Genomic DNA, 16,779 nt, shown 5'->3' with positions numbered 1-16,779 from the left:
GACAAGCTAGCTAAGCAGGTTTTTTTTTATAGAACAGGGCCCAAACGGGCAGGCTGCTCATCTGATCTTAAATACTACCGCCCATGGACACTCTGAATGCCAGAGAGCTCGCGAGTGCGTTGCCGGCCTTTTAAAAAATTGGTACGTTCTTTTCATGAGTCGAATTGGTTCAGAAATACTTCAGTGGGCAGTGGTGGCACTCGGAAAAACTACTTAAAAAACACTCAGTTGTGGAACGACGGACGTCGAGGTGATACGGATGGAATTTAGTATACTGCCTCGACGTCTGATGATGGATCTCAGCTGCAATTATAACTACGAACAACTTCTCTGAACACTCCGTGGTAAATGCGGAAGAAGATATCTTTTCGCAACGCCGAGGGATCAAGCCGCTCGCAAAAGGATTGGTCGTCAGAGATTAAAATCGCTTTTCGTTAAATAGGCCAGTGGAAGATTGGTACGGGGATGCATCTTTACGATTTGTTAAATTATTTATGTATTTTCTGATTATTTTGGGGTGAAATAGATTAGCCAAAGTTGAAAACAATGGGATGAAAATCCTTTGCTCAAAATTTCACTCGGACGCGACGTGGGAGGCATGTATGATGTACCTATTAATATAGGTAATATTGAAAACAACATTTTCATATAGTCATATTTTATTTGTAGCTTGGATTTCATAAGATGTTAATCAAGTCATGCTGTGTTTTACATATTTCTTTTAAGTTTTGTTTTTTTCTGGTAAAAATAAACATGAAACGCTAAAAGTTAAAAACGATGCAATACAATTTTATATTAGTGAAAAAACTTAACCTAATCGTTTATTATTGAGATCAGCGTTTATTTTCGAATCCTTTTTCTTCCATAGTAGGTAGTACAGCCTGCAAGAAATATTCAAATAACAAGATAAATTAAAAGAAAAACGAAAATCGTACTTCATTCAGAAATGTCAATTGTCTCAACACTTAAACAAGTTGGTAGGACACAAATTCAATCACCTTTTAATTTCTTCTTTATAAATTTGATGGATACTTTTTTAGATTTTGGACGAAAATATAGCCTCAAGGATGTATAGGAATGTCTAAAAATTATTGAAAACGGTTTATCAGTTTTTGAGTTTATGTTATATTAAATGTTTCCTATAAAATTTTGACTCTTGAAATATGTATGGAGTCTGAAACAAATACTTTTCAGAATATGAAAATCAATGAAAAATTCCAAGCAAATATTGCAAACACAGCCTCATAGCAAACTAATGTGACCAAAATACTTTTATCAGAATAAGACAATAACCTAATTTGAATTTTAATAAATTTTAATTTACCTTAGAGTCAAGAAGTAGATGATTTCAACCACACTTAATATTGAGAAGCCCATGAAGAGCCCCAATAAACCGCCGCAGTTAGCGAGAAAATCAGTTTGTCCATACAATTCCGACCTGCGTGATGCTATGAACTGAGCTTCCTTGAAAAACACGAGCACTTGGGAGGGTAAATGCCTACAAGAAAATTTATTAATCTTTTATTTTTACATTATAAATAAAAAATAACAAGCTATAAACATCACCAAGATTGTTTATTATTAATAACTAATTATGCATCCGTTTCTTTCATCATTTTTATTTCATAGACAAGTAGGTTATCCGCCTTCAGTCAGACACATCTCGATTTTTCGATTTGAGTAATGACATTTTTCTCACGATGTTCACTGTACAAGCGAGTGCACATAGATGTAAATACCATTCGTGCACAACCGGGGATCGAACTCTCTGATCTGACTCTGTATTTATTTATAGCCTCACCAACAAGGCCATAGGAAAAATCTAGCACAACCTCTTCCACAGACTAGTGACCTCTTCCACAGATTAGTAAGAAATTAATTTACTCTGTGATCCCTCCGATGAGTTGGCTTCCAATGCCTTTGTTCAGTAACATCCAACAGTGATCACGACTTTAATAGGAACTGGTACCATACGATCCCATATGCGATTGATATACTAGAGATACAAAACTCATATTAAGTCGGGATAGCTATTAAAATTACACGTTGACCTGTCAATAAAAAATAATAAATATCGACTGGTATTACAAGAAACCAGACGGTATGAGTTTGATTTCATGGAAGATGGGCCGGGTGCTGTATGGGATGCAACCTGTTCAGACACGCTGGCCTCTTACCATCTACATGGAACCAACAACAGAGTTGGTGCGGCTTGTGAAGCGGCTGAAAAATCTATAGCATGGAAATACAGAGGTTTGGGCTCCGTATATGATTTTGTCCGATTCGGTGTCGAGACCCTAGGTCCGTTGGGTCCTAGCTCTATAAGCCTTTTTTAAGTAAAAAGACTAGACGACATCACAGGAGACCGATGAGCAGGCAGCTACCTCGGACAAAGAATTAGCCTAGCTATTTAATGCTGCCAGTATCTTCGAAACCTTGCCTAAAGGAACTCCTTTTAATAATATATTTTAGTAATTATTTTTTAAGTTTAATTATTGTTTTTTGTTACATTAATTTATGGTGGATTACTTTATATACGTTAATTATGGTTTAATTCGTACAATACAATTAGTTTTTTTTTATGTGCGTTAAAATCAAGGTACTCACTTATCTGTATCAGTAAATCGCGGGCTGTACGCTCTAAGGAGAGATTTCAAATCATAATCAGCCTGCGATGTCTCAGCTTCATATTCTATGGAAGTGCACGCAGGCAGACATTTACAACGTAACGCAACTTCGCGCGCTTCGCTAATTGTATCGTTTTCGCCATCTCCCGCCATTCCTAATTTCATTTCGACTGTCACCAGTTCCTCTGAAGATTTGTGTCAAATATTATTTAAATATTTTTTAACCGATTTTTATAATAATCAATTAACATACAGCAATATGAATAAATTCATGGTAACCAAAATTTATGGTAACAGGTCCGTTGTGCATCTTATAACAATCTCGTTTCGAAACATTTTAGTCAAGTATCTCTTGAAAAGCAGTTTCGGCAGCAGCTTCGGCGTGTTACTCTCACGGTGAACGAAATCATATTGAGGGAACCGGCTCGCCTTAGACCCAAAAAGTTGACCAAGATTTATTAATCTCTTGCAAAGATATAAACGACGTTTTATTTCTAAAACTGGGGTTTTAAATTTCTGGTTAATCAAAACAAAATACCACTGAATTCGATCTTTTTCATTGTTTTTAAACGATTTTGTGTATCAAACTTAATTACTTGAAAGAGGCTTGTGCCTCCCATCTAAACAAAAGCGATAGACCTGAATATAATAAAAAAACAACAAAAAATCACTAACTTTTAGCCGTTTTAAGACACTCCATTTTTCCAGAGTTACACGTGGACATATTTTGACCATCTAAAAATATTAAAAATACATTACTTTTTGGTAGCGTCAAGAAAAACATATTAGGGTTTCACGTTTTCTGATAATATTTTTGCGTTAGGCCGAAGTGTGATCAACTAATTGCTATATTTTATTGAAACAGAAGCCCCCAACCCTTAAAAGGTTGTAGCGCCACTGGTTTTATTATTGTTCATGTCATAACTTCGTCTTGGACACTGTAAGTATGTCAGGTTTCATATTAAAATAGTAGCTCTTGGTTTGGAAACTCCATGGATGATCACATAAAGGTCATGACCTGCTCTCCATATATTCATACTCTAGACGGACAGCCGTCGGAGTATGAGTTATGGATAGAAAGTCCCAATAGAGATTTTCCGTCAAGGCCTACAGGACAGTATTACTTATACTCATAGGTATATTGTAATAGTAAATATAATTACATTATATTAATAGTTACCTATTAAATCTTAACAGAGAACGAAAATATCACGAGGAAACCGGTAGACGTTTTGCCTATTAGATTCTTTTTTATAGAACAGGGGGCAAACGGGCAGGCTGGCCAGGCAACGAGGCTTATCTGATTTTATGTGATACCGCCTATGGACAAACCTAATGCCTTATGGCTCGCGAGTGCGTTGCAGGCCTTATAAGATTTAGTACGCTCTTAAACGCTCAGTTATGGAACAACGGACTGCGAGGTGATACGGAAATTTCGCAATATGCTTCGACGTCAACGATGAACCTAGACGATGATAAAACAGATTTGTAACCTTTTTGTAAGACTAAGAAGACAACTTACGCGGCATCCCAAAGTGAACGCACCCACAGCGTGCATAGGTGAAGTTCGTTAGACACTCCATCTCACAATTTGATTGCGTATAAATTTTAAAATATTTTAAATACCGATCACTTGAGAAATAGCATTGGCGCCTAAAAAAGAAAATGTTATCATTAATCAAAACATGTCACGAATTTTTGACCAATAAGCTAGTAACAATATTAATTTCTCTGTTGCAACTTCATGTCTTCTCTGCCATCAGTCGAAGAGCTCATTTACACGACCGATCTACGTCAATGTTTGAAGTTGTTTGTGTTTGTAGCGTGCCGTGTCCGCAATTTTGTCAGTTGACTGCAAATAGTTTAGGAGTGGGCACGCGTTGCGATTTTATAAAATAATCTACAATGACAGCATTGATGTTGAAATGCTTATTGTGGCAGTAAAGAAAAATGCTTCTAGATGGAATTACAAACTACATGAGTAAAGTAATAGAACATTAAAATACGTGGGCGGCTGTATGTCAAAAAAAGTCCATCTTGTTCTCTATCCATTAATATTTCTCGAATCCACAATGTACGTGTGTTTCTTTTTCGTTAATGTCGACATCGACGAAGTAAATGAAAGTGTTTCTCCTTCGGAATTCATTTTGCAGCTGGCTCCTGTACAATGAGAGTCGACCACGACTGCTGTAGAGCTTCCATTTAGACATGTCAACGAGTGCAGTTGCTCTACCGTCGGCATCCTGCCGCTCGTGTAAATGAGCCCAAATAGAGCGCTCTTTACCACGCGGTCTTCTCTATACCGTATTTCCTTGCATTTTGTTAGTAATCGTTGAAAAAATGATTAAAAAACATTGATTTTATAGTGATTCTTAATAAGTATAGTGCTTATTTTTACCATACAAGAGTCAAGGGAAAAAAGTAAAAATAAAAAAGGGACGAAAGTCACGACATCTATGCAGTCCCCTTACTCTGTAACTTCCAATTGACAGAGGTACCGATTCTGATGTTTTTGTTCGACATAGTTCTGAATACCGTCTTTATCTTTTGTATGGCATGAAGCCAATGGTACTTATTAGAAAACTTTACCTCTCAGGGTCATAGGACCTCAAGCCTTCGGAAGTTGTCATCATCTTGGGTTTGACTGCAACAATTACTTCATGAGAGAGCGGTGCTCTGAAGAATTGTTCGGAGAGGCGTGGTAGCTCAGCCGGATTGTGTAAAAGAATCTAGATGACCAGACATTAATCAGTAGATCACAGTCGAGTCTTGCCGCTAAATGTGACTCCGTTATGTCAAAAGCGGAAATCACAATTTAACAATCAGAGAGAAAATATTATACTAGAGTCATCCACGTACACTAATAATAAGTACATAACAATAAATAATTGTAATATGGCTTCACATAAATCTCAGGATCATCTCGAAGACTTTTAGCTCAGAAATTTGTGGGCAAACATACAAACACTAAATGTTGTACACATGCTTAAAGCCTAAATAATTCATCTTAATCAAGTATTATCCAATACCAAAAATATCAACATCAACTCTATTTTTGGAGACATAAAATAATCATTAAGGGAAACATTTCAATTTCAAACGCAAAAACTAATATAACGTGATACAATGAATGAAACTTGTGTAATTTATATAGTCTTTAAATATTTACTTATCTGTGGCTGCGCTAATGTTTAGCATACATTTAATTATAATTATTTCTATTATCAGAAGTCAATTTCACGAAATTTGTGTAATTTTCAATTTCAATTTTTACTTATCTGTGGCCGTGCTGACGTTTGGCATACATTTTATTATAATTATTTTAATTATCAAATGTCAATTTCACGAAATTTGTGTAATTTACATAGACTTTATTTCAATGTATACTTATCTGTGGCCGCATTCGCGTTAAGCATAAATTTTATTACTATGTAATTGATTTTATTAAAACAAAGGGCTATTGAAAATACCTTAAATCCTTGTACGGGTCCTTTACAAAGATAGTCCAAGTCAATAGCTTCCGTATTTAAAAGAAATGTTGGACCAGCTTTGGCGCCGTAGCCCTGGAATGTAATAAATTTAACCATTAAGTAGACACTAAACGTACTTTTTTTATTGTTCCATTTCGTTATAATTTTTTGCGCATTCAATTAATTAAAATTTTCAAATTATATATATATATTTATATTAGGCAAAGTTTGGTCGATTCTTACAAAAGGCTGTAAATCTGAAACCTGAAGTTGTGTATTCAGATCTACCTATTTAAGCTAATCGCCTATTTGTCTTTAAAAGAAAATTATTTAAAAAAACAGTTGCAATATAACACCCCAGGATTATTAAGCACTATTTTTATATTATCTTGAGTGAAAATTACATTCTTAGGCTTTTGGCTTCGGAAACCGGAGGGAATAGGTGATACGGCTTATCGGCTTAACCGAATTAATCCTCGGGAAACTAAAGCAACACCTTCAGTGTTATGTACATGAAGTTTTTGGAGGACTTTTATATAAATTTAAACGTACAGATCCCCTCCAAGGATATGAATCCAATGGTGAGTTCGGTGGATAGCCCCCGTCCAAGGTCCAAGTTATATTTTTTTGGTCTAAGGCCAAATAATTATAATCCGTGTGCAGGCTGTACATAAAAAGTTTTATTTAAATATATAATAAATAAGGTTGTTAAAAAGATATAAATGAATTCTTATGTGACTGATAGAGCACTGTTTCCCAACCTATTTTCAGCCATGCCTCAATGTAACATGCATAATTTTTAATATAAAAATGAAATTGCTCACTTTAAGAAAACTCGTAAGAAAACACAGTAGGTAAATTTTCAAAACAAACAAAACAACAACGTTGAGTCCATTTTCGTATTGCCCTCTAAACATCTCACATTGGGAACCAGTGGACACACAACACACAACGTGACACTTTTTTTTTAGGACCACATAATTAGACTTCTCAACTAATATGACAAATAATAATTCGCTGGGTATCAAACCTAGACCGGGTTATCACGTGCGTCAAATGCTAATGGAATAGGTATTCCTGATAGGAATTTCTTCCAGTACTTATGGCACAGCGACCAAATGTTGGTGTAGATTTGTTTTATTCGCTTTTAACTGATTTATGTAATAAGTATAAATAAGTATCAACTACACATTTCTCTTAACCACGAGTATAATGTAATTAAATTTTTAATTAAATTCTAATTCCAAATTTTTAATTAATAGGTATTAATTTACATACTTCTCGAGTCTGAAAAGTTCGTCCGCTCCAAGGCTATTGAAAGTGTAGCAAAATCCTTCTTCAGTAATCACTTCGTAAAACATATTAGTGCAATCGTTCCATTCATCCAACCAGTTACAGCTAATGAATATGTCATGTATGTCGGGAGATATCTGCATACATAGTACAAATATTGAGAAAGCTTTAAAGAAGCAGTATCGTACGTTGGGTTGTTCCAAAAGCTTCTAAATTGTAAAACCTTCAAGATTCAAGAAGGCTCACTAGTACCAATGTGTGTGTAAATAATATAAATAGTTACCTATTTAGAACACTAATTTTCAATAGAAATAATAACAATAAATAACCAAAATCAAAATGACATTACTTAATGTACAGTTTTACTTTATGAACGTTAGTAAAAAGTGCTTCATAATTGACATTTACTGCCCTTTTGATCGGGGGCAATCACGAGAAGAATAAGCAAATGGGAATAAGCTCTCCGTCATTCTTTAAAATCGCCAAGATATTTTTATAAACACGTACTTAATGCACTAGGTGAAGTATATTAATTCTAAAGGTTTTAGCTATTATATCTAACCATCTCTGGACTGGCTTAAATAAAGATCAAAGATGAGAATTTTTTAATTAATGCTTTTTTTAATATTGTGAGTTATAACTAACCCTTCTTAAGTTTTCAATTGTTTCATTGGCCATTGAGGTCTCTCTTCCATTGGTTGGCGCGATGTGGTCGTCACAGATCATGCAGACATCTTCATACGTGTTACGCCTGATGAAAATCTAATGTTATAATAGTATTCTAAGTAAATCCACGGAGCCGTACTTGTCCACAAAATAGTTGAATACTGCTGTGACCGTAGTCTATATCTGTATGTCAAACTAATTTAAAAAATACTGAAATGAATTGGATGAAACTTCTGTATCCAATATATTATTTATTTATTGAAGTTTACCACATCATAAATTGTACATAATTTACTGCATATTTTACAAAATATTTCATCTAAAATGTATGACAATTGAAGTAAACATAAGTGTTTCAAAAAAGAAATTGAAAAATACAATTAAAACATATACAAGATAAAATACGCACACAATAAAATTACCAGAATTTTTTGGTAGAAAAAGTAATTGAAATAAAAAAAAAGTGCGAATTAGGTTCGATAATAAGCATCTAACAATGCTTTCTCTAAAACCGATCAGCCCACTACCGAATAGATCCAGCTCCGGATAAGCACTTTCAATCCGTTAAAATCGCGAAGAATTCAAAAGTGGGGTGCTTAGGTGAGGAGGACTCCTAGGTTGGTTATTGTAGGAGGAATTTATTTCTGATTTTAGACCTAGGGAATGAGTACGGGACGAGAATTTTAATATGATGTAACAGGTGCTCTGTATATGGTTATTTAGCAGTTTATATAAGAGGGTAACACCGGCTTAAGTTCTCCGATAATACAATGATATCATATTAAATTTTTTAGGACGCTGATGGTGCGGGCGATGAGAAAATCCTCTGCTTATAAAAGCTAAGTGCCGCGTAAAAGATCTTTGAATGCTTTGAACGCGTTGTGAATGGATCGATTATGGTGGATTCCATATAATACTGCCATATTCAAGATGACTGCGCACCAGAGCGTTGTACAGAAGTGTTTTAGTTGTAAAACCAAAACAATCTGCGTACCGTTTAAGAAATCCGAGCATTCGTGCGGACGTGGTGACTATTCACCTGAGATTTAAACGTTAATTTTTTTTTTTAAATAATTACACGCAATTCACGAATATCTTGAACCTGCTACAATGGCGTTTTTTCTCTCTTGTGTACTTAATATGAAAGCACTTGTGTATATTGAGGATCATACCATTTAAATAGCACCAATTTTTTTATACCAACAAACAATGCGATAAGGGTATACCCTAAGGCTAAAGAATCACAAAGCGGTTTTCACCCGCGCCCGCCAATGCACACGCCGCGGGAGTAAGACACGTCGTGAAATGGGTTCTATTTTTTTAAATAAATATCTGTATTCTACACAGGCTGCGGGCCCGCAAGCACAGCGGGTGCGGGTGAAAACCGCTTCGTGAGTCCTTAGCGTAAAACGCGTAAAAAAAGATATTCCGACTGCCAATACAAGTTCTCTACCAGCCACTTCAGGGCAGTCATATAACTATGTTATAATGTTACGAGTGGCCATAAGTCAACGAAAGTTGCATTACCATTTGATTTTATTTATTTATTAACACTTTGTTACATTACAATATACAAAAAAAATAACATAATTAAATCAAAAGGAGGGCAACTGGCTGCCTTATCGCTTTCGAGCGATCTCTTCCAGGCAACCACTGTGAGTAAAGTAAATAATAAATAAAAATGTATTAAATTACATAAGATAGGCAAGAAGTGCAAAAATACATGTTATACACAGTTATTACGACAAAACTAAACCGAAAAAAAAACAAACTAAACTAAAAAGATGATACATTAAAAATACGTCTCACGTCAGTTAGTAAGACAGTTAGGGATACGATGTGGACAGGTAATGTTTGTACAGAAGAAGTTTAAAGGAAGATAGAGAATTCTATTTTTTACTTACACCTCTTCTGATAAATTAGCAACTGCAGTCTCATGCCTGTATATATGATAGTATTTTGTGAAGTTGAATTTAGTCTGTTTAACTTTTGTCTCAGAGCATACGGTTACGGCGGGGTACGGTATCTGGAAAAGGAATTTTATATAAAAATGTTTGTTATGAGAGGATTAACACATTCCTGCGTTGGTATTTTTTAAAATTTTAAAATTTAATTGTCTTTGATTAAGGCCTTCTTTACAAACCCGTGAAACTCTCAGTAACCTATTAAGATAATAAAAATAATAATAAGTATACAAATATTAATTAAAGTGATAAGCGCTGCTCATGGACACCTGCAACGCCGGGTGCGACCGGGTGTGTTGCTGACCTTTCAGGAAATGGTACGCTCTTTTCTGAAAGGCACCTAAGTCATATCGGTTTGAAAATACTTCTACTGGCAGCTCGTTCCACAAAAAGGTGGTGCGACGCGCTTAAGAAGCCGTATGTGGTTAAAAGAATTAAAAGTTTGACATAATCTCATTAATAAAATACAACGAAAACAATACCTGCCACACAGGTGTAGAGGTTTCTGCAAAGCTTACGATGACAGGATTTTCGGCCCACTTTTTAAACACTTTCATCATGGTAGAGCCACAGACCAGCACACATGATGTGAACATTAACACCCAGAATAATCTGAAATTATTATGACTTTAAGGCAATTAGGTTTAAAAAAATTATTTACCTATACACTGACGGCCTTTGTCCAAAGGTAGACAGAGTACATGGACCTCCACATGCTACGGGCCTCTCGCTTTATCTACTTTTATGATATTCATCATGCATGCTCCTCAGTTGGGTACTGTTAACTTGTCTCGTGTCCAGAACGTTCTGGATTTAGTCCATGTGTATGCAACCCGATCTGACCTCACCATCCACGATTGCCTTGTATATACTACTCGTAAGCCGCTTCTAATTCATCCTTTCTACATAGCCAAGCTATTGTCTTTCCTATCCTTGACACTACGTCCTCTTTTATCCCACACTGCTCACGAAGTACTTATCCTATGACCTAATGTTATGAAACGTACATTACGTACCAACTTCTTAAAGCTCTCATTTTAACGGCATAATATATTCTACTGTTTTCGCTGCTATGTCCAACATTCGCTACCGTACTTTGTCGAAGACCCTTCTATGTACAGTATACACATTTAAGATTTTATGACTTAAAGAATGTACTCTCTAAAATTCCACTTTACTCTATAGGTATATTAAACGTATATACATAATTAATTCTAATAAGTTAAAAATATACGCTGACGCCAGATTTCAAATGTATATCAATTTTCTTTTACACTTACTTACTGACATTATTTTGGAGGTAATAAAACACAATGGCACATGATCACAAAAAACAAACACTTATGCTTAATTTTAATAGTGAATTTTTAAATATTAAAACACTTGGCAAGGCAAGTCAAGTCAAAAATCATTTATTCATATAGGTAACACAAAGTACACTTATAAGCGTCAAAAAAAGAAATAGACATTAAATGCTTTTAATTTTACATTTTTCAGTTCTCAAATCAAGGGCGTAGAACGGAAGAGAAGAACTGGCAATAATCTCTCTGCCACTGTTTTAATCGCCAAGTTGTTTTTTGTATTACACAACGTTTGTAAGGAGCTGCAACCATTACACCATGTTCCACATGACATCAGCAGGATGCATGGTGAAATAGGTGCACGCACTTACATTCTCGTGGATACAACACGCAAATACGATAGTCGAAATAACTAACATCACCACATACACGAATTCTAGTACGACCAGTCACCACAAGTAGCACCCGTTCACGAGTATCACGCATGGCCAGCTATCGGCCCCATCGCCATATTTTATGGAAAGAGACAACCCTACGCATGGACGCCTATCTATAGTATTGTTACGAGCTAGGGGATCGGATAGAAAATGCCGTAGATTTCTTCAAGGGTTTATTTCTTAAAAAATCAATGAGGAATTTATGGGCACAAAATTAATTGCAGAGATTCACTAATAACACACAAAAACACAGTCACTAAATACTTCACTTATGCACACTTCACACAGTACTTTATCACTTATATTCACTTTATTCGCACTTTATCGCTTCGGTGTTTCTCTCGTGTAATCGCATTCAAAACTAAGTGACTAGTCGCGTTTCGGCTCGCTTATATATCCCTGGGAATAATTCTAAACAATATTCGAGAACTTTCTAGGCGGGCTTGCTACTGAGTAGCGATTGCACAATTCTAGAACGTTCGCACTCTTTGTCTCTTTCGCACGTTGCTCCGTCCTTGTCGTACGGCGTTCTAGAGTGCTCGTCTAGTTTCGAGAAAGTTCTGATCTTCTCTCTCTCTCTCTCTCGTATCATGTCGTCCTTGTCTCACACCTAGAAAGTTCGGTCTAGAATATTCCTTCATCAAAGGGGTATAACTAGGCCTGAAAACGCCTGAAAACGGGTCTCCTGAACACTGCACCACTCGACTACACATGTTCTGAAACCGATTGAAAAAATGTTTCAGCTTCCTGAAAACTAGGGTAACATTATGAAAATTACAATTTTCTAATATGTGATTGACCCTCTCCTGAAACGGTCAGAAATCATATTACAGCTTGCTGAAAAATTCTCTAACTAGTGGAAAAATCTAGAAACATTGCAGTCGACCCGTCTTCGTAACAGTATCTATCTATGTAACTCATAAGGAACGTTTAATAATATTAAGACTTTTTATTTCCCGTTTTTACAATAGTTGGTAGTTGCTATATTACAGTAACAAAAAATATTGATTTTTTTAGTAGGTCAGTTTAGATTATGTTAGTAATATATATGTCGCAGATTGAACGCGATTAATAATTGCAAAATTAGTTTACATGAATGTGTTTCTGTGTTTGTTTTATTCGTTTTTTTTTAACTTGGCTTAACTTTTTTTCTAACTGGCCAGTTCTTAACATTTTCAGTGTTACCCACGTACAGTAAATACATAACATTTTGGTGTAAGTAGCTAGCAAATATCACACACAAGACTTTGAACAAAGAACTGAAAACGTTTTTTAAAAAATCGAAGATAAATTACTTACTTTTCAGGGTACGTCCGCTGCTTTTCGCCAATATACTTCAAACCATGAAGGTTAGAGTTCGTTGTATATTCTATAAAATACTCTTTCACCGAACCGAAGGTGCTTTTCTTCTCTGCAGTATTATTTGTAAGGACATTTGCTACTGGACTGTCGGAAGATGGATCGTCAATTTTCCCAAGACTATTTGATCTAGTAAAGTAAGTTATATATTAACATTAATATAATGTATGCATATAATATAAATTGTGAAGGGATTTTACCGACTTAAAAAAACGAGGTGAATGTCTATGTAAGAAATTTTCAATTAGTTTTCTATATTTTCGATTTATCACTTCTATTTTTAGAGTTTTCTACACGAATTCTTAATAGAATTCACATCTTTTCTTCCATTTAGATCTTAAGTTTTACATAAAATCTATCGTTACCATTACAATCCTGTTTTCTTAATAATGCATTTGTATTAATCTGGTTATAGCCTGTCCTTGTGCCAGATTGACAGAAGAAATTGCAATAACGGCGGGAAAAAATGGTTGGAGAAAGCTTTGGCTTTGATATAAATATACATGCAAATTGTACGGCGCCTCCTGTATCCTGCGACGTCTTAGTAATTTACTTCCCTTTAGCACTAAAACCTCACTGGTACAATCTCTTCTCCTGCCATTACTGGACTACGCCGATTCTTGCTCTTCCAATGTAATCGAGGATTTGCTAAATAAACTGGATCATCTTCAAAATTTCTTTATCCGATTTATATTCGGACTAAGAAAGTACGACCATATCTCTGCGTTCTGTAAGCGTCTAGGCTGGTTTCCCATTTTCCAGCGACGTGGTGCTCATATGCTCCATCTCTTAAATTCCATTCTCTTCAACCCTAAAACTCCTTCCTATTTCAAAGCATTTTTGGGGAGCCCATAACTATAGCTTACGCTCGTCCGAAAACTATACACATGAAATCCCATCTCATAAGTCTTCTTTTCTTGGCGAATCATTTAAGGTCTCTGCAGTGAGGCAATGGTATTCACTTCCTGTCCCTAATCGCTTATCTCTTCTCTATCATCTATCTCCTACTCTATCTTCCTTTAAATTTCTTCTGTACCAACATTACCTGTCCATATAGTATCCCTAACTTTCGTACTAGTAGTACGTCAGTACAAGTAGTGATTCATTTGCACATTTTATTTTTCATGTATCCTGTATTAGTTTAGTTTGTTTTTTGTTCCTGTTTAGTTTTTTTCTTAATAACTCTATGTAATATGTATTTTTGCACTTCTCGCCTACCTTGTCTTTTGGTTGCCTGGAAGAGATCGATCGAAAGCGATAAGGCCGCCGGTTGCCCCCCTTTTCATTTAATTATGTTCAATTTTAATATTGTAATGCAACGATGTGTAAATAAATAAATAATAATATGTTGTAATGCTTTTTTAACAAAACACATGAAAAACAAATAGTTTAAGTTATTATATAATATATTTTAGTCAAACGATTGGGTAGGATACGATAAGCATACTTTTTGATAAAAGATGTCATTCTTTCTATGTATTTCGGTCAAAGAAATACATTATTTCTTTTGTATTTTATTTTCTTAAATTTTGTTGAAAGTGTTGAACATTTTTTTAATGCCTTGTATAATTTCAATGGAACGGTACAGGTACGCCAACAAAATCGATCAACTTATTTTTAATTACGTAAAATTAACAATATAAAACAAATTAGTTTAATTAAATCTTAGTCAGTATAAACGAAAAAATATTAATATTATACATTGATTTATATTATTTATTATTAATCACCGAGTCCATTTAGACATTGTCAGTAATTAACTCATTTATCAAAAAAATATTTTGTTGAATTAAAGGGGAAGGTTTATATATCGTTGTAGTTTATTTCAATACTTATTTATAATCAACTGCGGAAATAGAAATTAAATCAGGCAAATTATTTTAGCGTTTGTCCAATTTGGCACTATTTTTACTAACCAACTGACTAAGCTTGTGGTTGTTAACGCTTCTGTATTCAGTTCTAACCCCGATCGTGATTTTTTTCTATATACATAATTTAACTTGCCTGTCAGCGAAAGAAAACAGTTCGGTAAGAGTTAGATGGTAGACAATAAAAACGTATAATTCAGTGTTACTTGTAATTTTATTTTTGTTGATTTATTTATGAACTTCTTGCACTTGACCCTTGTACTTCTTTCCCATTTATTACTTCCCTTTTTGTTTTTTTACTTCAATGTTGCCTGAAAGAGATCGCTTGTTAGCGATAAGGCCGCCCGTTGCATCGTTAATTTATGTTTTTTTTTGTTTTTAAATTCATGTAACCAAGTTTAAATGAATAAAAATAAAAAAATTACACAGAAGAGAAGGGAGACATCCAAAAATATAAACTATAGGTTTATATTTTTGGATGGATTGGAAACAATTTATTACCTGAAACGTCTCTTCATGACGACCTCCTAGATCAACACCGAAGCGAAGTTTAACACAACTTTTGTCAATTGCAAATTATATAAACTATTTAGTAATCTCTCGGGATATGTATCAATTATGAGATTAAAAATACTGCGATAACTTATAATTAAATGACGTTCGTACACGTAATACAACGGATAGCATGAAGGCGTGGCAATTTCGGTAATTAACATGTTTTATGTCACTACCAAGTTTGCATTATTCCATACAAAAATTCTGCCGTGTTTATGTACGGAAGCAATGTTATATAATAATTGCTGAGTTGACGAATTTATCAGCCAGGTACAATTTTACTCCCTAATATTAAGTTAAAAATGTAAGATATTAATAAAATGTTACTACTGATCATAAGCGAGCCAACGACAACATACGACCGTGAATTATTAGCCATTTATGAAGCCATTAAATACTTTAGGCATATGTTGGAGGCGACGAATTTTATAGTCTATACAGATCATAAACCGATCAGCTTTGCTTTCCATGAAAGGAAAAATAGTTGTTCGTCTAGGTTCAGACATTTAGATTTTATATCACAATTCACTACAGATAGTCGTCATATATCCGGAAAAAATAACGTCGCTGATGCTTTATCCCCTCTCGAAAAGACTTTGTGAGGACATTGTTATAGAGGATAAAGTATTTAAAACGGTAGTAAAAGCTAATGTTGTATCGCTTTCAATCGAACGTTTAATACCTGCTTTTATTTTGTGTAATAAACTGTGTGTGGAAAACCTCCTACTTCTTTAGACTCTAAACAAGCGAATGTTACTCGGTCTAGGTTCAGGGTAAATTTTTCTGATTTTTATCGGGCTTTTTTATCGGCCCCTTGATGGGATCTGGAGGGGTGTGATGTATTTTTATCGACACTTTACATGGATATCATTTTGTCGTCACTCGTACGAAACCTACCGAAAACTGGTTTTGCATGATTCGCGTGAATGTGTGCGTGCACGCAGGTAACCGGATAGTACGTAGGCAGCGCGCTTGGTGGCTTTGTATTGGATGCACACATTATGTTTTACTTCTTTATATTACAAGTGAATTGTAACAAAACATTAAAATACAATTAATCTTCTTAAAAATGGTGGTTAATTTATCTACCCCATAAAATTAATGACACTAGCGTTTCCCATAACAATTTTCGAACATTAAACAAGGGTTGGTAGGGACCCAAGAGTATAATTTTAATGAATTAATTAAACGTCAGCCTAAAGATGACTGATTATATAATGATATCAGTGTAGTCGCGAG

The 16,779-nt window shown here is 34.8% G+C and overlaps 1 protein-coding gene across 1 annotated transcript; it reads right to left on the bottom strand.

Annotated features, from left to right (window-relative positions):
- Positions 1–742: 742 nt before the first annotated feature.
- Positions 743–15,523, bottom strand: LOC123713610 (pickpocket protein 28-like). Its single transcript, XM_045667359.1, has 14 exons — positions 15,487–15,523; positions 13,058–13,246; positions 10,503–10,632; positions 9,961–10,082; positions 8,036–8,141; positions 7,376–7,527; positions 6,650–6,761; positions 6,098–6,190; positions 5,217–5,356; positions 4,150–4,280; positions 3,303–3,362; positions 2,608–2,812; positions 1,325–1,498; positions 743–881 (listed from the first exon to the last, which is right to left on the bottom strand). Exons 1-14 carry the CDS (start codon positions 15,501–15,503, stop codon positions 809–811), a joined length of 1,704 nt encoding a protein of 567 aa, XP_045523315.1. The 5' UTR covers positions 15,504–15,523; the 3' UTR covers positions 743–808.
- Positions 15,524–16,779: the final 1,256 nt, after the last annotated feature.

Source organism: Pieris brassicae, chromosome 8 (assembly GCF_905147105.1).
Source record: "Pieris brassicae chromosome 8, ilPieBrab1.1, whole genome shotgun sequence".
NCBI lineage: Eukaryota > Metazoa > Arthropoda > Insecta > Lepidoptera > Pieridae > Pieris > Pieris brassicae.
Note: the sequence above shows the minus strand (reverse complement) of the source record. Positions and strands in the feature narration are given on the sequence as shown.

Bases quoted from the DNA above. Each gene is read 5' to 3' on its own strand.
- LOC123713610 (XM_045667359.1), bottom strand. The intron at 5,357-6,097 runs GTATTTTCAATA...CTGGTCATCTAG, and splicing joins GACCCGTACAAGGATTTAAG to ATTCTTTTACACAATCCGGC. The intron at 1,499-2,607 runs GTGAGTACCTTG...ATTTTCTTGTAG, and splicing joins CGATTTACTGATACAGATAA to GCATTTACCCTCCCAAGTGC.